Source organism: Rana temporaria, chromosome 11 (genome assembly GCF_905171775.1).
Source record: "Rana temporaria chromosome 11, aRanTem1.1, whole genome shotgun sequence".
NCBI lineage: Eukaryota > Metazoa > Chordata > Amphibia > Anura > Ranidae > Rana > Rana temporaria.
The window spans coordinates 19,406,131-19,433,532 of NC_053499.1; the positions used below are offsets into that span (position 1 = coordinate 19,406,131).

The 27,402-nt window shown below is 42.5% G+C and overlaps 1 protein-coding gene across 1 annotated transcript in view; it reads left to right on the forward strand.

Annotated features, from left to right (window-relative positions):
- FBXO3 (F-box protein 3) overlaps positions 1-14,457 on the forward strand; it is a 29,978-nt gene extending 15,521 nt beyond the window's left edge. The window contains exons 6-11 of the mRNA XM_040328106.1: positions 2,568-2,613; positions 4,589-4,673; positions 7,146-7,268; positions 9,567-9,682; positions 11,127-11,323; positions 13,941-14,457. Coding sequence (XP_040184040.1) covers positions 2,568-2,613; positions 4,589-4,673; positions 7,146-7,268; positions 9,567-9,682; positions 11,127-11,323; positions 13,941-14,075 — 702 coding nt within the window. The 3' untranslated portion in view covers positions 14,076-14,457. The remainder of the gene's footprint in view (positions 1-2,567; positions 2,614-4,588; positions 4,674-7,145; positions 7,269-9,566; positions 9,683-11,126; positions 11,324-13,940) is intronic.
- The last annotated feature ends 12,945 nt before the right edge of the window (positions 14,458-27,402 follow it).

The following is a 27,402-nucleotide window of genomic DNA, read 5'->3' on the forward strand; positions in this document are numbered from 1 at the left end:
CCCTATATTTTAGGAGTGGACTGTTTCTCATGACACCCTGTTCTGGATTCTCGTTCATCCATCTCTAGGTGGTTCAGATGCTCCCCTACACCTTGGGAGTGGACTGTTCCTTTTATGACTTCCTTTTCCGGCTTCTCGTTCCTCCATCTCTGGGTGGCTCAGACATAGGCTGGAAACCGCGGATGATCAAAGTTAAGAAAATGTCATCAACAGGGATGCCCTATTCCTTCTACTAAACGAACATATTCGCTAGCACACCATGGATCGATCGTAGATTACGTCCAAAAATGTTATGCAAAACAAACATCACAATAGTGCAACGTTTCGAGGTCACACATGACCTCTTCATCAGGCCAGTGGCGAATGTTCGTCATTACTCGCCTGACGAAGAGATCCTGTGTGACCTCGAAACGTTGCACTATTGTGATGTTTGTTTTGCATTAAATTTTTGGACGTAATCTACGATCCATGGTGTGCTGGCGAATATGTTTGTTTGTTTGATGGTTCCAGTGCCCAGCTGGTGATCGTTTCAGCACCCACTTTTCCTCTATGAGCCGCTTTTACAGGAACGTGTGTGATTGGCATATTGACTAGACTATTCCTTCTACTGCCACCATCGGGGCATAGCCCCTTTATATAATTAGAAGTGAAGAAAAGGTCATAGGCACACCACAAGGATTCCTCGAAAGGGATATATATTCCGAGGTCACATGATTAACATACAGTAACGTTTTGAGACACGCAGGACCCCTTCGTCGGGCATGAATCCTATAAGGACCAGCTGGTTACTAAACGCACAAGATGTCCGTTGAAATGGTCAAATGGAGAGTAAAGAATTGGTTAACATGTGGTCATTATAGGCTATCCAGAGATCCCAAATGTTCAGAAATTTGGTGTAGGTGTCGAAGTTGTGTATGGTTGTCACCAGGGTCTGCCGGGCTGCCAAGAGCACAAACCCCTAACTTTCTCTGAGCTTTAGTCAAAGATGGGATCCATAAATACTAATTTAAAGAGGGAGTTCACCCTAAAAATTACTTTTACCCTTAGATTCCTGCTCATTTTGTCTAGGGGAATCGGCTAGTATTTTTAAAATCGAAGCTGTACTTACCGTTTTAGAGAGCGATCTTCTCCGCCGCTTCCGGTGCCGCTATGGGTCTTCGGGACTGGGCGTTCCTATTTTGATTGACAGTCTTCCGACAGGCTTCCGACGGTCGCGTCACGAGTAGCCGAACGTCGGTGCGGCGCTATACTGCGCCAGCGCACCTTCGTTCGGCTACTTTCCGAAAATCGTGACGCGATGGATGCGACCGTCGGAAGACTGTCAATCAAAATAGGAACGCCCAGTCCCGCAGCCCATACCCGGAAGCAGCGGAGAAGATCGCTCTCTAAAAAGGTAAGTACAGCTTCGATTTAAAAAAAAAATAGCCGATTCCCCTTCACAAAATGAGCAGGAATCTAAGGCTAAAAAGTTGTATGTCCGGGTGAACCCCCGCTTTAATGCAGTAGGTGGTAGAAAGATCAGGGACTTTTTGATGTTTTTAATTTTGCTTTAGGTCTCGTGCTTCTACCAAAAAAAATGGCTGTCTAAGTATAGACTCTTCATTTTATATCCGATAAGTAAAGATTTGATTGATGAGGCAAGGGTGTTGCAAAGTGACTGCTCTTCACAGTCGTATGGTAGTATTCAAGCCTGGGCTTTTGGCCACTCGGGCACCCAAGGGTGTGCATTATGCACATTTCACCCTTATTCCCTGAAGGTATTTTTGAGGCATCCGTGAGCAAATAAAAAATAAAAAGCGCACATCCTTGTAGTGCTTCCAATTACAACATGCTCTCATAACTTTGCCTGTATGGGCAACGAACAAGTTTGCTCTAAAATCCATCGTCTCAAAAAAACTTACCAGGAACATTTTGTTCACCAGCTGTTTGTCTACATCATGGGTCTCCAAACTTTTCAAACAAAGGGCCATTTTATTGCCCTTCAGACTTTAGGAAGGCCGGATTGTGGCCAGCAGTTGAAGAAAATGTCATGGGCCCGGCATCAGTGAGAACAAATATGGCCTCAGGGTTGGTGGTCAATAGGAGGAGGGGTATTCCCCCTGTTAGTAGGAGGAATAGTATCCCGTCATTGGTATTGGTGGACGATATAGTGCCCCATTGTTGGTGTCAGTGGGAGGAATAGTGCCTCATATCAGTGGGAGGAGTTGTGCCCAAATGGCCAGATAAAGGCTAGCAAAGGGCCACACCTGGCCCTCGGGCCGCAGTTTGGAGACCCCTGGTCTACATTATGAAGACTGTATTGGGCAAGGATGCCATCATTTATTTTTATAATGATGTTTGGGCAAAGCTAGGAGTTCAGAAGTGATTTTGCTGCTTGAGTTCCCAACTTATGAGAAGTCAGCATATTGGTTGGTTGATGGTAATTGTCAAGTGAAATAGAAATGTGTTCTTGGATCATGTATTGGGATAATTGACTAATCCTGCAAGAAACGTACAAGTAAAAAAAAAAAAGGGGGGTGGGGTGTTAAAACGTCACTGAGTGTAAGTGCTTGTGTTCTGTATTTTAGGACCAAACTGCACATAACCCGGCTGCCCTGGATATGTTCATCACGGGTAAGATACGCTGTTCTTGGTTCTAACTTAGAGGGGTACTTTTTAACATTTACAACGGGTACTTCTGAGACGAGATTTAGCATGATGTGTATTTCAGTTCTATACTAATTTTGGAGAGGTCCTTGCAATGCTCTTATACCGCGTACACACGATCATTTTTTGGCATGGAAAAAACGTTGTTTTTGAAAAACGTCATTTAAAATGATCATGTGTGGGCTACACATCATTTTTCAGGTTCTGAAAAACGACCAAAAAAAAATTCGAACATGCTGCATTTTTTAACGTCTTTTTAAAACGATGTTGTAAAAAAAATGATCGTGTGTGGGCTAAAACGACATTTTAAACCCGCGCACGCTCAGAAGCAAGTTATGAGACGGGGGCGCTCATTCTGGTAAATCTATTATTCATAATGGAGTAAGCACATTCATCACGCTGTAACAGACAGAAAAGCGCAAATCGTCTTTTACTAACAAGGAATCGGCTAAAGCAGCCAAAAGGCAAATTCAACTTCCCCTTCAGAGTGCCGTCGTAAATGTTGTACGTCACTGCACTTTGTTCATCATTTTTTTTAAACGATGGTGTGTGGGCAACGTCGTTTTTAATGATGAAGTTGGAAAAACATTGTTTTTTTTTTTGGACATGCTGAAAAACTTTTATTTTTTATTTTTTTTTCCATGCCGAAAAATGATCGTGTGTACGTGCCATTAGTATAATGGCAGCCAGTCAGATTCCTTTTGTCTTTCAACTTTTAGCAAAATGCTTACTGTTGTGATCTTTTTAGACCGCTTGGTCCAAAGTGTCAGTGAAACAGCTTTTCTTGCTCCTTCTACTGTCCTTGGCTAACCCAAAGTGCTTTTGGTATCCTTTGTCATGTTTTAAAGCACAATCTGTATTTAAAGCTGACCTCTAGGTTTTCTGTGACTTTAAATACTTCATTTGGACCAAGCTGGTCCAAACAAACTATTTCCTTCACTTAAAGCGGTGGTTTTGCAGCCAAAAAAAAATGTAAATGCCAGCAGCTACACATACTGTAGCTGCTGGCTTTTAATAAACTGACACTTGCCTGTCCTGGAGTCCCTCGATGTCGGCACTGCAGCTGATGTTTCCAAGGGAAGGGAACCCTACTGCACATGCACAAGGCCCCGCTCCTCTCTCCTATTGGCCTGGGGGAGGGAGCCCCGAGGCGACGCCACGGCCCATCAAAGACAGGTATCCTGTCCCTGTCCCCCCCTCCCCCCTTCCCCCAAAAGGTGCCAATTGTTTCACCGGAGGGGGGGAGGAATCGGATGAGTTAAAGTTCAACTTTAGGGTGGAACTCCGCTTTAAGTGTTGCGCTGGCTCAACAGCTTGACTTCAAATAGTTCACTTGGATCAAGCTGGCCCAAATTGGCTATTTCCTTCACCAAGTGCTGCACTGGCTCGAAGCACTGTATGTATTACATGTAATTATCAGCTACAAATAGTACATCATTTTGGATTACAGCTGTAAGACAGAGACTTCCCGTCTCGCACCCAGAACAATGCAGTGTAGGTCTGAGCGGTGCTCAGCCATTTATAGGCAGCTTTGTATTCTGTGACTGAATACAAAGCTTTCTCCAATTGGCTGAGTCTGAGATCGTGATTTCCTCAGCTTGCCCCTCTGCCTCAGCCAATCAGAGGAGCTTTGTTTTAATTCACAGAATACAAAGCTGCCTATGAATGGCTGAGCGCTGCTCAGACTGACTCTGCATTGTTCCGGGTGTTTTTCTTTTTCATTTTCTTTTAAAAACTTCTGCTTTTTAATGTTTTATTAAATGTGTTGTGTGTATGGATGTGGTGCATGTACTGTGTACATATTGAAAAGGATAAAAAAAAGGTTAACTCCAAACCCTTATGGTTTCCCTTTACATGTGACTTGAAGATTAGGCCGCGTCGGCTCTTTATTCGATTTATAAGACTATCTGATGTCAGTCTTTGTCTGTTCTCTCCATATCAGGCACCTCCTTCTCTCAGTGGTTCACCACCTATGTGGAGCGTGTGGTGTCATGTGACTACCCCATCATCAGGGACCAGATCTTCAGGTAGCATGGACAAAATGCATAACTTATCGTATTCAATCATATGGGATCAGATGGGAAAGCGGGCAGTCCAGGCGCTTTGTTTATAGTGGAACATTGGTATATATTGCAAGTTTTTTTTTTTAAAGGTTTTCATAAGATCTGAATTGTGCTTGCTTCTGGCTAGAGTTGTGCTGCCACTGTCTCTGTACAGTGCCTTGAAAAAGTATTCACACCCCTTGAAATTATCCACATTTTGTCATGTTGCAACCAAAAACGTAAATGTGTTTTATGTGATAGACCAACACAAAGTGGCGCATAATTGTGACATGGAAGGAAAATGCTAAATGCTTTAAAAAAAATATATATATATTAAATATGTGAAAGGCATGTATTTTTTATTCAGGCCCCCCTCAGTCAATACTTTGTAGAACCTCCTTTCACTGCAATTACAGCTGCAAGTCTTTTTGGGGATGTGTCTACCAGCTTTGCACATCTAGAGAGGGACATTTTTTGCCCATTCTTTGGAAAATATCTCAAGCTCTGTCAGATTGGAAGAATCGCATCCGTGAACCGCAATTTTCAAGTCTTGCCACAGATTCTCAATTGGATTTAGGTCTGGACTTTGACTGGGCCATTCTAACACATGCATATGCTTTGATCTAAACCATTCCATTGTAGCTCTGGCTGTATGTGTAGGGTCGTTGTCCTGCTGGAAGATGAACCTCCGCCTCAGTCTTAAAGGGTCACTAAAGGAAAAAAAAATGTTGCCTAAAATGAATGTCTGCAAGGTAGACAGACAGAATAGTATAATGATTCTGTTAAAAAACGAGTAAATACCTATTAAATTCCTTCATCTATATTACCTCCGGCATTCTAGTTTCTGTTCTCTCATTCACTTCCTGGTTTGCATCGTTTGTTCATGTAAGAACTACATTTCCCAGTATGAATTGCGGCACGCCCAGTAATTCACACCTCCTTGAGGTCTCTAACACGTAGAGAGCGTCCTGCCGCACAGATGTAGTTCCCAGGAGGGGGTGAGCACGTTACTGACCACCGCAGTAAAGCCTCCCATCACGGTGGTCAGTAACAATCAGACAAACAGGAAGTGAACAGAACAGAGAAGAAATAGAGCAACTTCTGAGCAAAAACTAACAATGAGGAAGTGAAAAGAGGAATGTCTGCAGGTAAAGGATGCTTATTATGAAAAAAAAAATTCCTTTACAACCCCTTTAAGTCTTTTGCAGACTCCAACAGGTTTTATTCTACGATTGCTCTGTATTTGGCTCCATCCATCTTCCCATTAACTCTGACCAGCTTCCCTGTCCCTGCTGAAGAAAAGCATCCCCACATCATGATGCTGCCACCACCATGTTTCACAGTGGGAATGGTGTGTTTAGGGTCCTGTGCAGTGTATCATTTTCCTTCCACTTCACAATTATGTGCCACTTTGTGTTGGTCTATTACATACAATCTCAATAAAATACATTTACGTTTTTGGTTGTAACATGACAAAATGTGGAAAATTTCAAAAGGTATACTTTTTTTTAAAGGAATTGTAAAGGTTCGTTTATTTTCTAAATGGGTTCCTTTAAGCTAGTGCATTGTTGGTTCCCTTACCTTTTTTTTTCCTTTGATTTCCCTTCTAAATTTCTTCCTGTTGCTCCTCGGTAAGCTGTTCTGGCTGACTAACCCCCATGGATGATGGGGGCAAGCTTACTGTGGAGGAACAGGAAGTGAGAAATTCAGACAAAAATATATTTTTTTAGAAGGGAAATCGAAGGAAAAGGTAAGTGAACCAACAATGCACTAGCTTAAAGGAACCCATTTTAGAAAATAAAAAAACAAACCTTTACAACCCCTTTTTAAGGCACTGTATGTATTGAAAAAAAAAAAACGGTACAGAAAACGAAATGTACCGGGCCTGGCACTTGGATTTGCAGAGCCCTGACCACAAGCTTGTTAAAGGATAAGTTCACCTTTCATAACCTGAATGTACTGGCCCCTGCAAGTGCTCCTTCAAACCACCCTCCCCCCTCCACTGTGACAGCAGACAGAGAATCTTCTCCCCATGTCTGCTGCAACAATTCAAAAAAGACTTGGTCATGCTGGCTTCACTCATTCACAGCCCTCTTAAAGTTGCGGCTGTCAGCTTGTAGTTTTCAATGGACTACCAAGGGACTGAGAGCGCTGTGGTAGTTCATTGAGTCTTCCTGCATCACTGGTGCAATGCTTTACAGGCTCCCTAAACGAAAAATTCCTTTTTTTTTTTTTTTTTGGTCAAAAGGTGAACTTATCCTTTTTATGGTGTTCATCTGGTGGAATAAACCAGAGGCTTTTGTGTGTGGTTAGTATTTGTGTATATTGTGTTTGGAATATTTAAAACAAAGTATTCTGTACCTGAGAATCCGCCTGTTCATGTTGTATATGGAGTCCTTTTTAACAGATTTTTCTTTTTTCTTTTTTCTTTTTTTTACTTTTTCTTCCCCCTCCCAGGTATGAACATGATCAGGACTGTGTGGCCACTACTGATGCGCTCTCAGTGTCAGTCTCCACTTCCTTCCTCCCTGAGCTGAGCTCTATTCACCCACCGCACTTCTTCTTCACCTACAGAATCAAGTAAGCGTGAAAAACTGTACTAATCATTTAAAAAACAAAGGTAATATGATTCTGTGACAGCAGCATTAAACCCAAAACCAGAGGGACCACAGAGGTTACTAGTTACCGTAGTAATTTAGCATTAGTAATTAGTTGAAAAAAGAAATGTTCCTGGGCTGCCGCACTCTGATAGGCGATTTATTGAAACAAAATGAACAAAGGATACAATCCAAAGCTGTATAACATCCAAAAATGTATTCAAACACTGCAATCTATTGTAGAAAGTGGACATAGGGGACAAAAAAGCTAACATGTTTCACATCATGGATAGATGCTTAGTCATAGCTGCAATTGATTGCAGTGTTGCATGAATTTTTGGATGTTATACAGTTTTGGATTTTATCCTTTGTTCATTTTGTTTCAATAAATCGCCTATCAGAGTGCGGCAGTCCAGGAACATTTCTTTTTTCCACGGATCAGCGCAGAGTCTGCACCTGTCAGTACTATAGGGCGGGAGCACAGCATAGGTCGCAGGGCTTGGAGCGGTACTCTTTTTTCCATTAGTAATTGGTTACTAGCTAGTAATGGTACAACTACACACATTTTTGAACAAAAACCCGTTTGCTCTCTTGATTCACATCTATGCATTTTTAATGCCTTTTGCATTTTGCAGATTTGCTCTACAGAACATGTTCCATAGGAAACCATGTTCAATGGGCTGTAGTGCAAAAAGCACTAAAAATGCACAAGTGTGAATCAAGTCTAAGACCCCTTTCACAATGAGAAAGAATGGAAATGATGCTCCAAATAAAAATGCTTGGCTGATCGATTGCCTCCTGGAGACCATGGTTGCTGGCAATGCATATAGGAGAGAACAAAAGAGAAATATTTGGACAGCCGCACTCCTGAAAAAAGTTCCTAAAATGTCCTCTAATGGTGAAAAATGGAATACACTACAATCCACAGCAAAAAGAAATTAAAACGGGATACACGGCTGACGTTTCGCACTGGTGCTCGGTGCTTAGTCCATATGAGCACTGAGCACCACTCCGAAACGTCAGCTGTGTATCCCGTTTTCATTTTTTTGCTGTTCCCTTTCACACTGAGGCAGTTTTCAGGTGTTTTTAGCTCTAGAAATGGCGCCGGAAAACTGCCTATAATAACGCCCGAGTGCTTTCACACTGGGCCTGTGCGCTTGCGGGCATTTTTTAACCCCCTTATTTTGGGGTTAAAAGCCCCACTAGTGGCCGAAAAGCTCCACTTAAAGCACCGCTAAAATGCTAACGCACAGGTGACCCCAGTGCGAAAGGGGTCTTGCTGAGTTCCCAACCGTGCCTGGTCACACACTCTCCCAGTCAAGTCCTATGAGTGCCTGTGCCAATACACATGGCACTGAAATGGTCCTCTGTTACCATCAAACCTGTCCTGTGGTGGTTTTACTAAAAAAACATTGCACGTTTTTTTTTTTTTTTTGTAGAATAAAGGTTACACGATTCTCTGAGGATACAGAGACCAAAAGTACAGTGCTTAGCATAATGAGTACACCCCAACAGATTTTTCGAAAAACCTTTTACCTTTCTTTCAGAATCAACATTTTCTATGGGACGCTATACTACAAAATACTCCAACAAATGTAGGCACATTAATTGCAACCAAGATTTGTTATTTTGCACACAAAAAAAAAAAGTATTTCGCAAATGAAATGTCATTGATAGGATTTACATGTACGGTGGAACCTCAGTTTGCGAGTAACTCGTTAACAAGCTTTTTGAAAGACGAGTAACTAACTTTTTTTTTTTATAATTCTGACGCGGTTTGCAAGTGTTGTCTCGCAAAACTAGCAGAATTTATGCTAATGGAGCCTGCAGTACCACATTTGGCCTGAGGTGGGGGGGGGGGTGTGACGTAGACGATCGGTGCGGTTCGCAAACGGCTGGAAAGGCCTGAGGACAGTTTGGCTGACCTTTTGGAGAGGCTCCTAAACGGAGCCTTTTCGAGGTCAGCCGAACTGTCCTCGGGCCTTTCTGTCCGTTTCCGAAACTTATCCCCCCCCCCCCCCCCATCTCTGGCTGTATGCGGTATTGCATGCCATTGAAGTCCATTGATTTCAATGGGGGAAACTCTCTTTGATATGTGAGTACTTTGGATTACGAGCATTCTCCTGGAACGGATTATGCTTGTAATCCAAGGTTCCACTTTACTTTAATGTTTGTACCAAACAATGCAAATTATGCTGCTTCGACATAATAAACTGTTTTTGTCTGCAAATACTTGTCAACCTTTCAGACAGTAATGTCCGCTCTCTCTCTTGATCACCAGACTGCAAATGGCCAAAGATGCTTTACCAGAGAAGGCATGTCAGTTGGATACCCGCTACTGGAGAATAACCAATGCCAAAGGGCACGTGGAAGAGGTGAAAGGCCCAGGAGTAGTAGGTGAGGGTTCGAAGTTGGCATAATTTATCCAAACCTGTCTTGTGCTCGTAATGCAGAATTCAGGCTTATTCTATATATTTTTAAATTGCATAATGTTGGATATTCTGTGCTATCCCAATGCAAAGTAGCACGTTTACTCACAAGCCGGCCTACAGTAGGTGTACCTTCTGTGCATATCCTGTATTGGTTCACATGAGAAATGATTTCATGGAGGCTATCCTTGTGGATTTCTCATGCTACGATAGGTTGCTTGACTGTCATGCTGAACTTCTGGCTTTATTAACTTGGATCATTTACCCGAGATAATGGAATCCTCCCGTATCTTGCAGACATTTGCAAATGAATAAACTTTTTAATCCAATCACGGTCTTGATACACCCCTAGTAATCAGGCAAATATTAAAAAAACGCAGCATTTTAAAGTAGGTAATCAGAAATGAACCAGCATGGCAAGACAAGTAGATCGGATTCTGTCCTGGGCAAAATTTCATGTTCTTGCATGTAGTAGAAGGCGTGTGTGTGTGTTTGTTTTTTTTTTTTTTTTTTTTGTCCTTAGCCAATCCTCCTTTTATGCAGCAGTATAAACCTCAATTGAACTCAAAGATGAGGTTTTACAGTGAGTGCAAAAATCGTTGGATACAACTCAACTAACATATGTATCTCAGTCTGTATTTATATAATCTCCTTAATTCCCGCAAAGCTCCTCTCAGACCAAAAGGGAGAGGTAGCACTAAGGGCCAACTAGCCTCTGCTGCATGCATGTGTGTTGATGGGAGGACCAAGTAGAATGAGCTGAGTTGATAACTTGTCAGTGTGTTGCTGTTCCTTCATTGCTAAATTGGCAGGCTGCAAGTGGGGAGGTGCCACCTCTGAAGTCCCTAAAGCGGAGCTCCAGCCTACTGACTTTTACTATTGGGGCACCTACCTGTCCAGGGATCCCACGGTGTCCTCACTCAAACCGATTCTTAAATCGGCTCTCGGGTGCTGGCATTGCCATTTTGGGTACTTCACAGCCAGTTTCCTACATGCATGCGTGAAACGTGCTGCTTTTTCTCAATGGGCCGGCTGCGGCGGGGCCAAACTTTGGCTGAGTTCACTGCTGTGATCTCAGCAGGCAAAGTGAGTACCTGTCAAAAACAGGTACCCGCTCCCTACTCTCTCTCCCCCCCCCCCCCCCCACAAGGTGCCAAATGTGGCACCGAAGGGGGGGGGGCAGACAAGTGGAAATTCCCCTTTAGGTGGAGCTCCGCTCAACATAGAAAATCATGTCACACTTATTTTATAAATCACAACAGTGGCTGGACAGAATTATAAGTTCTTAAGCAGGTATGACCATATATTTGTATCTCAACTCTGTAGCTGTATACCTGGAGTTCAGCCTTCCAGGGTTTTGTTCCCTTTTTTATGTAATAAGTTAATCTAATGTCTTTTTATTGTACCTGCAGGTGATTACCCCATTCTGAGACCAGGCCAGACATACGAGTATACAAGCTGCACAACATTCTCAACAACCTCTGGCTACATGGAGGGCTATTACACATTCCACCGGCTGGACAAGAAGAGCGAGGTCTTCAATGTAACCATTCCTCGTTTCCATATGAAATGCCCCACATTTCGAGTATCTAACATTGCCACAGTAAAAGTATGTTGAACATCCCGAGTGTTTCTGATTTCATAGTAATGTGGATAAAGGATAGTTGTACTTGGCCACGTCCAACTGCACCCATTTGGGGATGTTTAAAGTTTTTTGTTTTTTACCAGAAAACTTTATTTAGGAAAATGTACAAGACAGTACATACCAACAAAAAGTGAAAGAAAACATAACATTGTAACAGTACTTTTTTTTTTTTTTGTGTCAGATGGATTTTCCACACACAAAACCAAGTAAAAAAAGGTAGTGCATTCCACAAAATTTAAATATGAAAGGTGCGATTACTAAACTGTTCCCAAAGCATGAAGTCCCATCATGTTCAAGTATCAAACAGTTGTAACCATGGGTCCTAGATGTTGAACATTTGAACACTTATAAATGAGTGACTTGTATAGCGCTACACATGCAAACTGAATCGCCTCTAGGCGCTTTTTGCAGCCAGTGTCTTCCTGGCTGGTGCGGTCATTTACCCCGTAGGATCTCGACACCCTTGGAACACAGTCGTACACACATGTATACATATATACTGGGCCAATTCGGACAGAATCCAATTAACCTACCAGCAGTGTGGGAGGAAGCCGGAGTACCTGGAGGAAATCCACGCAGACACAGGGAGAACATGCAAACTCCCATGCTTCCTCTGAGTGTCTGGAATATACTTTAGGAAATAACCACACTAGGGAAGTGGTTGCCTACAGCAGTGGTCCGTGGTAAAACTGGCCTCCATAGGGCTGTAATCAATAGTTTAAGTTGCCCCCCATATAGCAGTGAACAATAGTAAATGTGGCTCCGTTACAGCCGTTGGGTGAAGTTGGCCCCACCCACATTAGGGTTTAACTATTGGGAGCAAAATAAATCATATCATTGGTTAGTTGTTGGTTACTTTGCTGTCTCAACTCCTAAGTTTTTTTTTTTTTTTTTTTTTTTTTTTTTTTTTTTTTTTTTAAATTTGAAAACACATTTACAACAATTCTAAACACAACTTTGCCTCCTGATAACTTCTTCCCATTATACATTCTACCCACCAGTGGAGTATTTGTGTTTTTTTTTTTTTTTTTGTTTTTTGTTAGAGAAGAAATTGTACAAGTTTCTAACTTCAGCGCCCCCTTCTCTAATGGCATGAGTATAATGACTGATTCTTCATTTTGGCACTCTTTCCATTCATTTAGGAACACTTCTGCAGGTATCCCAGGATTAAGAATGAGCTCTGGCGTGTTTGCATGCTACACGTGCGGAGCCTGCCAGGAAGTGTGCACGGCGCTGCGCTAATCACAGCCAGGGAGACATTTCCCTATCTCTGCAGCCAAACATCGGGACAATGTTTCCCTGGCTGTGATTAGCGCAGCGCCGTGCAGACTTCCTGGCGGGCTCTGCACGTGTAGCATGCGAACACGCCAGAGCTCATCCTTACCCAGGATTACTAATGCTGGCTTACGGGGGATATTGGCTAATGTTACCCAGGATCATACAGAGTGGACATGAGGGTTGCTTTTCCTGTTTATCTGGGCAGACCCCAGAGACTAGGAGTTGCAATCCATAACCGTTGTCAAATTCATGTGTTTCACAGTTAGCATGGAGACTCCTTGTACATCTATACATGTTGCCATATAGATCTTGTTGAAACTGCATGGGGAAGGGATCACCGCTCCAGGTGGATGCGTGGAAATGACACTTCTCCTCAAGGTGAAAGCATCAGGTGCAGGCTAAGCATATAGCAATTAGTGTGGCTGTCCAGACCTTCCCTAATCAAACGCCTTTATTGTGCAAAAGTACAAACCACAGCAGGTTGCAGGATAAAAGCTGACGCGTTTCACACTCAACAGTGCTCGGTCATAGCTATGACTAAGCACAGTTGAGTGTGATAACGCGTCCGTTTTTTATCCTGTACCCTGCTGTGGTTTGTACTTTTGTTATTTTGTACAATAAGGCGTTTTTATTGGAGTGCGGCTGTCCAGACCTTCCCTCTTCTAAACGAAGGAAAGGGAGTAACCGCTCCAGGTGGGTGTGTTGGGAAAATCGGCAGCAGTTCAGGAAATCAAGGGTGCTGGCAATGCACAAAGCAATTGATATAAGGAAAGACGGGATGGACAGCCGCACTCCAAGAAAAACCATAAGGTTGTCTTTATTGTAAAAAATGGATACAAAATGCACTACAAAACAACAGAACACATGGAATACAGCCTACGCGTTTCACACTCCAATTAGTGCTTATTTATGGCTTAGGCCCCGTACACACGACCAGTTTCCTCGGCAGAATTCAGCTTCCGACCGAGTTTCTGGCTGAATTCTGCCGAGAAACCCGGCCGTGTGTACACTTTCGGCCGAGGAAGCCGACGAGGACCTCGGCGAGGAAATAGAGAACATGTTCTCTATTTCCTCGTTGTTCTATGGGAGCTCTCGGCCCGCCGAGGTCCTCGGCGGCTTCAGGGCTGAACTGGCCGAGGAACTCGATGTGTTTGGCACGTTGAGTTCCTCGGCCGTGTGTACGGGGCCTTAGTCTTTTAAGTTGAAACTGCATACTGAGATTTGCAATGGAGATTTGTTTTTGCATTGGGTTTGGTAAATTTTGGCGCATTAAAGACCTAAATCGCTCTTTTCTGCTTTGCAGCATGAAAGGGAGAGCTGCAATGATTGCGTCCTAGATGACTATGACCCTGATGACAGCGATGACTTTGATGATGAAGAGAGGAGGCGAGTCTTCAATATGCCCAACCCCCCAGTCCACTGCCCACGCTTCACCTGAATGGCTAACGGCTGCTCTGGAAGAGCGACTTGTGCAAGATTTCACAATTTTTTTGTTGGAGGGATATTGGACAGATGCCTTGCGTATTATCAACATGGCCAATTTCTTGCTTTCCTGTACCCCCCCCCCCCCCTTCCCTTCCCTTTTTTGGACTTTTTACATAGGGCAGGCCATAATAGAGCATAAGGTTCCCCATCGGTGAAGGAAGAGATGTACAGGCCTGTCATAGATCCCATGTGAACATGTGCCTAACGGGTACAGTTCTTTACAAGCACTGTGGAACATGAAGGCGGTGCTTATGTATTCTGCTGCCTTGCTGTTAGCATCTATATCCATTGAGTAATCAACCTGTCCTATTATGAGAGTTTTTTTTTTTTTTTTTAACAAAGCAACATTTATCTCTGTTCAGGCACTTTGTATTTCCTTTAAGTACTTATACTACATCAAGAATAATTTTTTGGGTCCCCATGAGCTTAGAAACATAAGGTAAGGCTGCCCTATCTGCTGTAACCCATAGACCTCACTTTCTATAATAGTATGCAAGCACCTAATTGGCTAGAGCTGTTAACATTTGATTGTTGACCCAGAAGAGCTATGTATTGAAGCGGAAATCTAGGCCTCCATATATTGTACTGTGAAAAATAATAATGCACACTTGTTAAAGTGGTTGTACAGCTAGAATACCCTAGTGCGTTCTCTGCATGAAGGTGTGCAGCTTCTCCTTTATATTTACCTGATCCCGATCCCAATCCAGCACTAGAGCAGCGGCTCTCCACTTCTCCCCTCCTCATAGGTGCAGAGACAGCCAGTGATGAGGGGGCGGGGCCAAGCCATGCTGTGTGTCCATAGACACACGCACACAGCATGGCTTGGTAGTGAATCTGCACGAGTGCATCCATAACAGGCGGCTTGCTGTGGGGGCACTCAGTGGGGAGGAGCCAGGAGTGCTGGCGGGGGACCCCAGAAATAGAGGATTGGGACTTCTCTGTGTAAAACTATTGCACAGAACAAGTAAGAATGACATGTTTGTCCTTTTTGTAAACCTGCAGTTTTTATTTTTTGTAAATCACTTTAAAGACCCTCTTTCCATCCATTTATTTGTATAGCAAATTCTTTAAATCTATTGCTTGCTGAGGATTTTAAGAGCTTGTGGAGGTCCTGGTACTTCCTGGCAATCTATCTGTTACCAAGTTGTACCTGAATTTACACAGTTTTGAATCTCCCGTTAGGCCGGGTTCACATATATGTGCTGCCGCAGGTTCGTGCCTGGGGTCCGGTGCATGTCTGGCCACCGGTTCAGTTGCAAATCGGGTCCCAATTTTTGCCTGATTGCACACCTGAATCAGACCCAAAAACGCACAGGATCCTTTTTTGAATGCAGACTGCGGCTGCCCCGGACATGTGTGAACCGGCTACTTTGAGAGCAGGTCACACTTACCTGTCATGCAAATTGGATGCGGGGAAACTATATCCAATTCGCATATATGTAAACCCCGCCTTAAAGGAACACTAAAGGCAAAAATGTTTTTTAAAAAAAAATAACAAACATGTTATACTTGCCTCCACTGTGCAGCTCGTTTTGCACAGAGTGTCCCCGAATCCGGTCTTTTGGGGTCCCTCGACGGCTGTCTCGGCTCCTCCTCGCAAAAGCGTTCCACCTTCATGCGAGCGAGCTTGCATGGTGGAAAGCTTTTGTGGGCGCACTCCCGTGATACAGCGGCGGGTATAGCCGCCGACTGTATGACTCGGGCACGCCGCGTCATCGGATGGGGTTCGGGGGGGCCTGGTACCGTCGGTTGTTTTTTCACCTTAATGCATTAAGGTGCAAAAACATTTACATTTACAACCCCTTAAATATTAAATATCTGGGGCAGGCACTACAATATTGGAGGGAGCGACCTCTAAGGTGAGACAGTCTTGTTCTTGCCCTTTTTTTAAGGTATGCAGTTCATTTTATTTATAAGCTATAATCCCCATATTTTTCTAGCATTTGTGTATTTTATTTTTATGACATCAGGAGATGGAATTCTTGGTTGTTTTCAGTTGAAACAAATGGACACCCCAGACATATTCCACTTTTTTTTTGTATCTTTAATATTTCTAAAGTAACCTTTATGGTGTGCAATTTCAGTTTGACTCAGAAATGGGTGTTGGGCTCTTTAGGACAAAATAAAAAAATGTCTTTTGTTAAGGATTTAGTTTTATTTACATTGAGCAATTTGCATACTTGTAGTGCAACACTGAAGTAAAACTGGTTTAAAGATGAAGCCCACTTTCAGTAGATCGTCCCTGGTCTAACAGGGCCAGAGTTTATAGTGCAATCCCTGACCCCCAGAGTTCCCACAGTAGTATTTTATATTCCCCTATTATTATTTTTTTTATACTTGTCTGTTTATGCTGACTAGTCATGTGACAGGCTGGGTCATCAACTAGTAGGGAATGTCAACTGCAGTCCCTTGTTTGACCACACATAATATTCAATATATGTAATGCTAAAAAGAACTGAGTCCGCAGACATACTGGAGCACAGGTGTCAAACACAAGGCCCGCGGGCCGAATCTGGCCCTCGAGGCCATTTCATGTGGCCCTCGCATCTCTCCTGCAGCTGCAGGAGAGCTCCAGGCCTCCTCTGGTCCTCCTGCAGACCCCTACTTTCTGCTTTCAAGCAATGCATCCAGCTTCTTCCCAGCAGCAGCTTAAGGAAAGGGGGGTGCACTGTGATGTAAGGGAGAGTGGGGGACTCAACTTCTGATAGTGGGGTGGCAGCTAATGTAAGGGGAGGGGATGCGCTGGACATCTAATCTTACAGACACAACCGGCTCTTTTGAGGGCAATCATTATTCTGATGCGGCCCACGATGAAATTGAGTTTGACACCCCTGTACTTGAGGAAATGATGGTCGGGATGAACATTCTACAGGTTTGGTTGGCGACTGGACACATGCTGCAAAAGACAGTAAGAGATTGGGGGGGGGGGATTATTAACTGAGGCAAGTATAGATCATTTCCATGACTAAAATGCTATTAAACGCTGCCACTCCCACTACTAACTACTGGGGTCCCAGGACCGTACAGCAGGCATCAAAGGGAATGCGTGGGAGATGAACCTGTCTCCCTCCAGCTGTTGCTGAACTACAAGCCCCATCATGCTTCTGACTTTGGAAGTCATGTTTGTAACGGTCAGCCTTGCAATACTTCATGGGACAGCTGGAGGGCCAAAGCTTTATTACCTATGTAAGGGCCTCTTTGGTCTTCTTTACCCAGCAATTTGTGGCCTCAATGATCGAGAGAGTGGTCACTTATCTGCATCATTGCTTACAAATGCAGGGTAGTCTTCAACCTGGATGACTGAGGATATCTTGTGGTGAAAAGAGAGTAATGCAGAGGATGTCTCCAGATTAAGAGTGAATATCGCAGCCTGCCCTACTGTTTTATGTATTCTCCTGGTGGGGGGGGGACATTTAAATTGGTTCTAAGGGCCAGTTCACACTACAACCAATGCAGTCCATACGCTTTCCATATGTGTCTTTGCATGCATGTTTTTTTATGCATTCCGTTGCATTTTTGATGCCTCCCAGTATGTGTTTTTTTTTTTTATTTCCCCCTCTTGGGTATTTTCTTTCATAATGCGTTTTGATGCATTTTGCAAAGCTCCAGTCCAGTTCCTTGCTGAAAAAAATGCAGCACATTTTACTTTTGACTGTACTGGAAGACAGTGCAGTGGTGTGAACTTTGCCATTGAAATCCATGTAACCTATTTTTGATGCAGAAAAAAAAACTTCTGCACCTTCTGTGCTGCATGTGTTCCCCCCAGCCCCCACTTATAGGTGCCTGGGCCTGAGCCTGATCTTGATCCAGCACTGTACACAAGAGCAGCAGCTCTCACGGCTCCTGCTGCTGTCAATCAAATTCTGTGATGAGGGGGTGGGGCCTAGCCTGTCTATTAATGGACACAGACAAGGCAGCTTGGGAGCAAGTCTACACCTGGACGAGTGCCCCCCTTGGAAGCAGCTTTCTGTGGGAGAACTCATTGAAGAGGAGGAGTGGGGCTGCTCTGTGCAAAACCATTGCACAGAGCAAGTAAGTATAACATGTTGGTTTTAATACAAAAAAACATGAAACTTTTTAAAGTGGTTGTAAACCTTTACAGACCCATTTGACCTACAGGTAAACCTAGATTAAGGCTTACCTGTAGGTGCAAGAAATATCTCCTTTACCTACACGGTTAAGGAGATATTTCCAAGAAAGACGGCACCGATGTCTATGGCGCACAGAGCGTGCCGCTACTAACGGCATCATGTCTTTAGTGGCGGCTCCCGTGTGCATGTGCGGGAGTGATGTCATCGCTGCTTTGGCCAGTCACAGCGCCGGAGCAGCGATACCTGGAAGTCACTCCGGGTATCATGGCGGCGACGGAGGAGGTGTCTGAGGACCGCTGCGGGGGCTTCGTTCTCGGCTAAGTAATTCATAATGAGCTAGTATGGCTCCTAGTTGGGCTTTATAAATGCATACACTAGTACCTGAACCCACTGCTAAGGCAGCTGACACAAGGTCGTTTGCCTCTAGTGCTCCATCCACTGCAACAGGTCAAGCACCCAGTTCAGGACCAGCTAGGCTGTATATAGGCCAGACCATATTCCAATCCTTAAGGCTCATACACACGATCGGATTTTCCAATGGGAATTGTGTGATGACAGGCTGTTGTAGGAAAATCTGACCGTTTCTATGTTCCATCAGACAATTGTTGTTGGATTTTCTGCCAGCAAATGTTGGATAGCATGCTTTCAAATTTTCCGACAACATATGTGTCATGTCTGATTTTCCGATCGTGTGTATTTTTGTCCAAAGGACTTGTGTACAAAGTAAAAACACGCATGCTCAGAAACCATGCTCACCATAACTGCTAAAGAGCTGAAAAAACATGTAGTTTTGTGTTTGTTGGGCTACAATTCTTTGCCGCTTGTATGCAAGACAAGTTCATGGCCAACGCCCTTCGGACAAAAGTCCTACGATTTTGTCCGCAGAAAATCCGATCGTGTGTACCAGGCTTTCGATTTTTATATCACAAGCACCTACCAAAAGCGGAGGCTTTGCACCGGTTGGGCAGTGAGGCCACCATAGCCACAGGTTTAGGCAAGTATTACTGAAGACTTCTTTGGTAAAGGGCCCTTGTCCTGGCGTTACTTTAGGTGGATATTTCCTTTTTAAACCGCAAGTTTCTAAAATCTCAATTCTTTCATTTGTGGCAATATTTTTTACATGTATGTTGATATAGTTGCAATGTGTTTTTTTTTTTGTTATACTTGTTTGCTTCATTACAGAGTAACATGGAGTTTACACTGCAAATGTTCAGAACTCCGTATTCCAAAAAAGCCAAAGCAGCCTTCTTAATTTTTAATCTTTTTTTTTTTTGTAAATATACGGAAGCAATATTTGCAGCAATTTTGCCATATCCTGTGAATATTGGCTGATGCTTCAAAATGGCTGCGACTGAATATTTACATCCTGCAACACTGCTGCGGCAATCTGGTGGAAGAGGGACATCTATCCTTGTTGTCAAGGCCTATTTCATCCCTTTTTAAGCTATTCAGCTTCTTGCCTTGTAAAGGTGGACATGTCCTCTGCTGTGTATATCGGATCAGAAACTTTCAATAACGCAGCTTATTGCGAATTTAGGCTTGTGTGTAAAAAAAAAATGCAATTTTTCCTAATTTATATAACCTAATTTTATGATATTGAATACAGTAAATATGTTTTAAAACAAATAAAAAAAAAGTTTAAGACCAAAATGGCTTGGTTTAATGCGTCTGTTTTATTCAATTCAGCAGAGAGAGAGAGCTTGTGTGATTTTTTGCAAAGCTATTTAGTAGGGCTGTGGAAATTGAAGATTAATTCCTCGATTAATCGTACATTTTTTTTGATCAAAATTCTTTTGATCGGTACTAGTGGTGCAAGGATCGTAAATGATCCGCGATCCGAACGGGTCACCATATGCGGATCGGCACACCACGTGATCCGCGGAGCTCTGCTGCTGCCTCGGCCATAGGTTCTTGGTCCACCCGGCAGCAGCCTAGGTGAGCTCGGAGCTCATGAATTAAATAACAAAACAGTAAAGTTAGCCCAATTTTTTTTTTATATAATCTGAAAGATGATGTTACGCCGAGTAAAAAGATACCTAACTTGTCACGCTTTAAAATTTGCGCACTCTCATGGAATGGCGCCAAACTTCGGTACTTAATCTCCATAGGCGACGGTTAATTTTTTTTTTACAGGTTACCAGTTTAGAGTTACAGAGAAGGTCTAGTGCTAGAATTATTGCTCTCGCTCTATTGCACGCGGCGATACCTCATGTGTGGTTTGAACAGCGTTTACGTATGTGGGTGGGACTTGCGTGTGCGTTCGCTTCTGAGCGTGAGCTACGGGGGACAGGGGCATTTAAATATATATATATATTTTTTTTATATATATATTTTTTTTATATATATATTTTTTTTATATATATATTTTTTTTATATATATATATTTTTTATATATATATATTTTTTATATATATATATTTTTTATATATATATTTTGAGTATGTATGTGTATAATTTTTACTTTTTTTTTTTTTATCACTTTTATGCCTATTACAAGGAGTGTAAACATCCCTTGTAATAGGAATAGTGTGCGACAGGTCCTCTTTATGGAGAGATGCGGTGTCAATAAGACATCTCCCCTTTGAGACAGAGAAAGGGACTAAGGACACAGATTCCCCAGTCACTTTCTCTGCAGCCTCAGCTAAAATGAATGGAGAGAAGCTCCTCCATTCAAGCACCAATCACCGCTGTATAACTTTAACTAAAGCAGCTCAAAATGGGGCTGATCAGTGCTTGTAACTCTCCTGCCACACCGATCACCCTGACTGCCCAGGTATCGAGTGAAGCATGGGAGCATTTCCCCGAATACAAGTACCCGTGAAAAAGCTCGGTAACGGGACATCACTAGCATATAGTATTGCCATAATAGCATATATTTTTTCATATTTAGGGCTCACCTTACAAAGGTTGACAAGAGCATAGATAGAGAGAATGATTAGGTCAGAATCCAGTGCACATCTCCCATGAACTACCCTAAGGATAGAGGAGTGCAGTGGTAATAATGGTCTGAAATCACAATGGATGTGTACAACAATATTATCAGTCCATAGAGAGCTCCAGCTCACCTGCCATCCGGAGCGGAAACTGTCCCAGGGCTTCAGCAGCGGTAGGACTGCGTGTTGTCACCTGTATATATGTGTGGCTCCTGTCTGGCACCTCCGAATTGGCGTGTGACAAGCCTGCAGTGTGCATGCACGAAGTCTGTGTATGCGGCATGACTCTCACTGCACATCCGCCAGAATAGACAGAGCCGAGTCGCTTATGGCAGTCAATTAAAAATTTGTTTATTTTTCTATAATTGCAGAATTGTATTTCCTTTTGTTGATACTCCTCCGAGGCACAATTAACCACTTAAGCCCCGGACCATATTGCTGCCTAAAGACCCAAGGGGTTTTTACAGTTCGGGACTGCGTCGCTTTAACAGACAATTGCGCGGTCGTGCGACGTGGCTCCCAAACAAAACTGGCGTCCTTTTTTCCCCACAAATAGAGCTTTCTTTTGGTGGTATTTGATCACCTCTGCGGTTTTTATTTTTTGCGCTATAAACAAAAATAGAGCGACAATTTTGAAAAAAATGCAATATTTTTTACTTTTTGCTGTAATAAATATCCCCCAAAAACATATATAAAAACATTTTTTTTCCTCAGTTTAGGCCGATACGTATTCTTCTACCTATTTTTAGTAAAAAAAAATCGCAATAAGCGTTTATCGATTGGTTTGCGCAAAATTTATAGGGTTTACAAAATAGGGGATAGTTTTATTGCATTTTTATTAATTTTTTTTTTTTTTACTACTAATGGCGGCGATCAGCAATTTTTTTCGTGACTGCGACATTATGGCGGACACTTCGGACAATTTTGACACATTTTTGGGACCATTGTCATTTTCACAGCAAAAAATGCATTTAAATTGCATTCTTTATTGTGAAAATGACAGTTGCAGTTTGGGAGTTAACCACAGGTGGCGCTGTAGGAGTTAGGGTGCACCTAGTATGTGTTTACAACTGTTTGGGGGTGTGGCTGTAGGAATGACGTCATCGATCGTGTCTTCCCTATAAAGGGAATGACGCGATCGATGCGCCGCCATAGTGAAGGACGGGGAAGCAGTGTTTACACACGGCTCTCCCCGTTCTTCAGCTCCGGGGAGCGATCGCGACTATAAACAAATAGCCGCGCCGTGGTCCCGGATCGCTCCCCGAGCGGACCCGACCTCCGCATGTAGCGGGGGGGGTCCCGATCGGACCCCCCACCCGCTAATAGGCGAGGACGTACGTGTACGCCCATGTGCCTGTACGTGCCATATTGTGGACGTATATGTACATGCGGGGGTCGGGAACTGGTTAAAGTCCCATCCCACTCTACCTTTTTTGAAATATAGTTGCATATTTTTGGGGGATGGTGCCTGTAACGGTCACCGCCGTTTACGACCTTCCATCCCATCCAAGACAGCTTATCGACACTCCAACCAACAGGACCCGATCCATCCCATTTGCCAGAATAACCGAGACTCACACAGCTCTGGTACTGGTTTCAAAATGAAGACTACTTTAATGGTACACTTAGCTTGCTTATATGCAGTACACAGGTTACAGAAATCACAGGAACAATCAAACTGTCCCCACCCACACATCACACCTTGGGGGGGCTTCAATCACATTTTTTGAGCTAATTACTAAACATTCTAGACATGTCGGCGCCGGCCTATAATTATCATGATCTAATCACTGCACATTCCTTCATTAACAGAACTCAAACAAAACACCATCACACAATGATCTCTTCTCAATCCACATCCCTAGATAGACGTTCTGTCTCAGACAAGTACATTCCACACATAAACAGTATTTAGCATACATAATTAGAGGTCTGGGAGCAGACCTGGATTAACACCTTTACACAATGGACAATGAAATGTCTAGGAGTAGATGCAATTAACACCTTTCAAAAGAATGTGTCCCCAGGTTGAATAGCCAACAACTTGTGATATATCAAGACATCATGCAAACATGAATTATTATTAATGTCCCATCTCATGTAATACATGAATTATGATTTATTAGCCACCCTATGCCCAAAAGGGGCACAGGGTGAACTTAGACCCAAGAGTTCTTAGGGCCGCTGGCACAGGAGTATCCCCCATCCCTCAAAAGTCTCTGGGTGTCACGGGTCATCCTGTTACAGTGCCTCTGTAGGAGTATATTTGATTCCACGTTCACCCCAACCCTACACCTTTAAATATAAGACTGTAGCATGTATACACAAATCATAATCTTACATGATAGCCAGAGGCAGGTTTAACACCAAAACAGGTCCTTCCACATTCCCTATGGTGAGCGCTGTGTCCTCAGTGCTTCTGGTATAGCAGACTTAGAAGGTATTCTGGGGCTGTGCCTGTGGGCAGGAGCGCTGTGTGAACTTCATATTGGGGTGTGTAGGAGTTGGCCGAGAAGGAATGTGACTAGTCAGACTCTTGTCATAACATTTTAAACCAGTCTCTATGTCAGCTGGAGGTTCAAAAAGTATGCAGGTCACCCAGGATAAAGACAATGCGTCACACTGACTTATACATTTCAGTTATAAAAAAAATAAACGTAAATTAGTCATGTCATTTTGTAAATATAGCATTTGCAGTAGTGATGTCATTTACTGTATATAAAATTTAGAATTTTTTAAACTGGAAGGGTTTTCAACATTATGAAATATAACATTTTGCAGGGTAGTGATGTAAAGATTTAACACATAACTGGGGTGTAGTATTGTAGTTCTGTAAAATGTAATATAAAATTGGTGTGTAGTGATATTACTACTGTAAACTTTAATATCGGGAGAGTAATGATATTGCATCTATAAAATATAATATATTTGATGCATATTGATGTCACCCACTATATACATTTTTTGGATGGTATTGATGTGACCTCTATATAATATAAATACATTTGATGGCATTGATGTCACCCCTATATAAGATAACATATTTGCAAGCGAATGATGTCATCACTTTATAACATACCTGGAGGATATTGTCATAGCTATATAATATATATTTGAAGTGAATTGGTGTCACCAGTATAAAATATATTATATTTGGAAGGCATTATTGCCCCCCCCCCCCCCCCTGTAACATCTTGGAGGGTATTGCTGTCACCTCTATATAATATAACACATTGGAGGGTAGTGATGTCACCTCTATATAATATAACACATTGGAGGGTAGTGATGTCACCTCTATATAATATAACACATTGGAGGGTAGTGATGTCACCTCTATATAATATAACACATTGGAGGGTAGTGATGTCACCTCTATATAATATAACACATTGGAGGGTAGTGATGTCACCTCTATATAACACATTGGAGGGTATTGCTGTCACCTCTATATAATATAACACATTGGCGGGTAGTGATTTCACCTCTATACAGCATATTTGGAGGGTATTAAGATCACCCCTACAGTATATAACACACAGTATTTTAAGGTTATCAATGTCCCCTCTATAAAATATATTCAGAGGATATTGATGCCTCCTCTATATATCATATTTGGAGAGTACTGCTGGGACCCCTATATAACACATCCAAAAGGTAACAGTGTCACCCATATATATTAATATACCATATTGGATGATATTGTCATCCCTATATAATATAACATATTGCAGAGTAGTGATGTCACGTCTATAAAACATATAGAGGGTATTGATGTCACCCCTTTATATAATAACATATTTGTAGGGTTTTGATGCCATCTCTATAAAATATATTTGGAGAGCAGTGATGTCAGCCCTATATAATATAAATTGGGAGAGTGTTATTATTACCCCTATTAAATGCAACATATAGTATTTTTAAGGGTATGAATTTCACCTCTATAAAATATATTTGGAGGGTACTGCTGGGACCCCTATATAATATATTGGAGGGTATTGTCACCCATATAAAATACAGTATAACCTATTGGAGAGTAGTGATGACACTTCTATATAACATATAGAAAGTACTGCTGGGACCCCCATATAATATAACATATCTATAGGGTAACAGTGTCAACCATATATAGTATACAATATTGGAGGATATTGTCACCCCTATATAATATAACATATTGCAGAGTAGGGATGTCACTTCTATATAACATATAGAGGGTATTGTTGTCACCCCATTATATAATAAAATTTGTAGGGTATTGATGTCACCTGTATTAAAACTATTTAGAGAGTAGTCACCCCTATATAGTATAAATTGGGAGGGTATTAAGACCACCCCTATATAATATAACATATAATAATTTAGGGGTATTGATATCCCCTCTATACAACATATTTGGAGGGTACTGCTGGGACCTCTATATGTTATATGTTTTATATATATATATATATATATATATATATATATATATATATATATATATATATACATTATTATTATTAAAAGGCCCAGAGATCTTCAGGGCCCACAGATGTTTTTTTTATATATATTATACATTTAATAAAGGGCCCAGAGGTCTCCAGGGCTCCCGGATGGCAACCTCCCCCCCTTTTTTTTTTTTTTTTTATTAAAGGGCTCAGAGGTCCCCAGGGCCCCATGTTTTTTTAAAAATGTTTATTTTTTTCTTTTTTATTAAAAGGCCCAGAGGTCCCCAGGGCCCCGGATGGAAACCTCCCTTTTTTTTAATGTATTTTTTTTATAAATGTTTATTTTCTATTAAAGGGCCCAGAGGTTTCTATTTTCTTTTTATTAAAGGGCCCAGAGGTCCCCAGGGCCCCGGATGGCTACCCCCCCCTGCTCCAGGGGGCCCATGCCTTAAGCTGTGTAAGAGGACCCCAAATTCCTGATGGCGGCCCTGCGCATACCTCCCAACACGCACGGATTCTGCGGGACTTTCCCGCACAGACAACTTCTTTCCGCAGTCCCGCAAAAGGGTTAATTTTCCTGCACTGCAAGAGGCGGCAGCACGGAAGCAGGAGGAACCGGAGCGGTGTGTGGAGGACTGTGGCTGCTGAAGGGAAGAAAGCCGACAGCCGGGCTAATGACAGTCTGTAGCCCCGGCTGTCGGCACAGGTGAAAGGCACTCCCAACTGCAAAACACCCCCCAGGAGGAACCGGAGCAGTGTGCGGATGTCTGCTGAAGGGAAGAGAGCCGACACATTCTGTGCACAGGTGAGAGGCACCCCCACAACTTTAATGCGCACCTCCCCCCCGCTCAACAACTTTAATGCGCCCCCCCCGCTCAACGACTTCAATTCGCCCCCCCGCTCAAACAACTTAACAACTTTAATGCGCACCCCCCCCCCCGCGCTAAACAACTATGATCCCCCCCTCGCTCAACATCTCAAACCCCCCCCCAATTTCTCGGCTCCAGGGGGCCCCTTCAACACTCAAGCCCAGGGTCCCCCACCACCCTAAGTCTTGCCCTGGTGATGTCACTGCTTTAAAATGTAAAAAATGCTAACCTAATATAAATTTTACTTCTAGCCAAATCTAAGCTTTGAAGAGCCGGATTGTCCTGGCTGTGAATATAATATAAGTTTGAAGAGTGGTGACTTGACTCTTTAAAAAAAAAAAAAAATTGTATTTTGTAATTATTAATGTCACCCTTAAATGTCGCTTATATTTGGAGAGAACAAATGTTCTTACTGTGAAATGTGAAAGTGAAATGTTTTCACTTCTGTAAATATAATTAACTGTAATTATCTCCAAAGGTATATTGTACATGTTGTATTATATCTAAAAAAGTATATTGTATATTTTTTTATTCTCTCTAAATGGTATATTGTTTATTTTTGTACTAATGTGTTAATTGCTGGTTTAGCGGGCGGAGAATGTAGCATTCCGGAAGTTTATGTGTGGCTTGTTTTTCTTGTTATTTTATTATTTTACACTTATGCATGGATGTACTAAAGAGAAGGAGAAATGAAACTGATGTAATATTTGTAACCATGCATTGTTATACTATTCAATAAACATCCTTTTTTGAAAAAAAAAAAAAAAATGTGTTAATTGCTGTTAGTAGGAAGTGGTGAGTTCCTAAGAAAAGGTACTAATTGTACTGTCTGTGCCAAGAGAAACTCTTTATAAACATTGACTGTGGTGACTTTAGTAGGATTGGAGGGGGGTGACGCATAGAGGTGCAGCTGCATACCTGCGTCATGTTCACATACTGCCCATCCTCCACCCCTCCCACTAT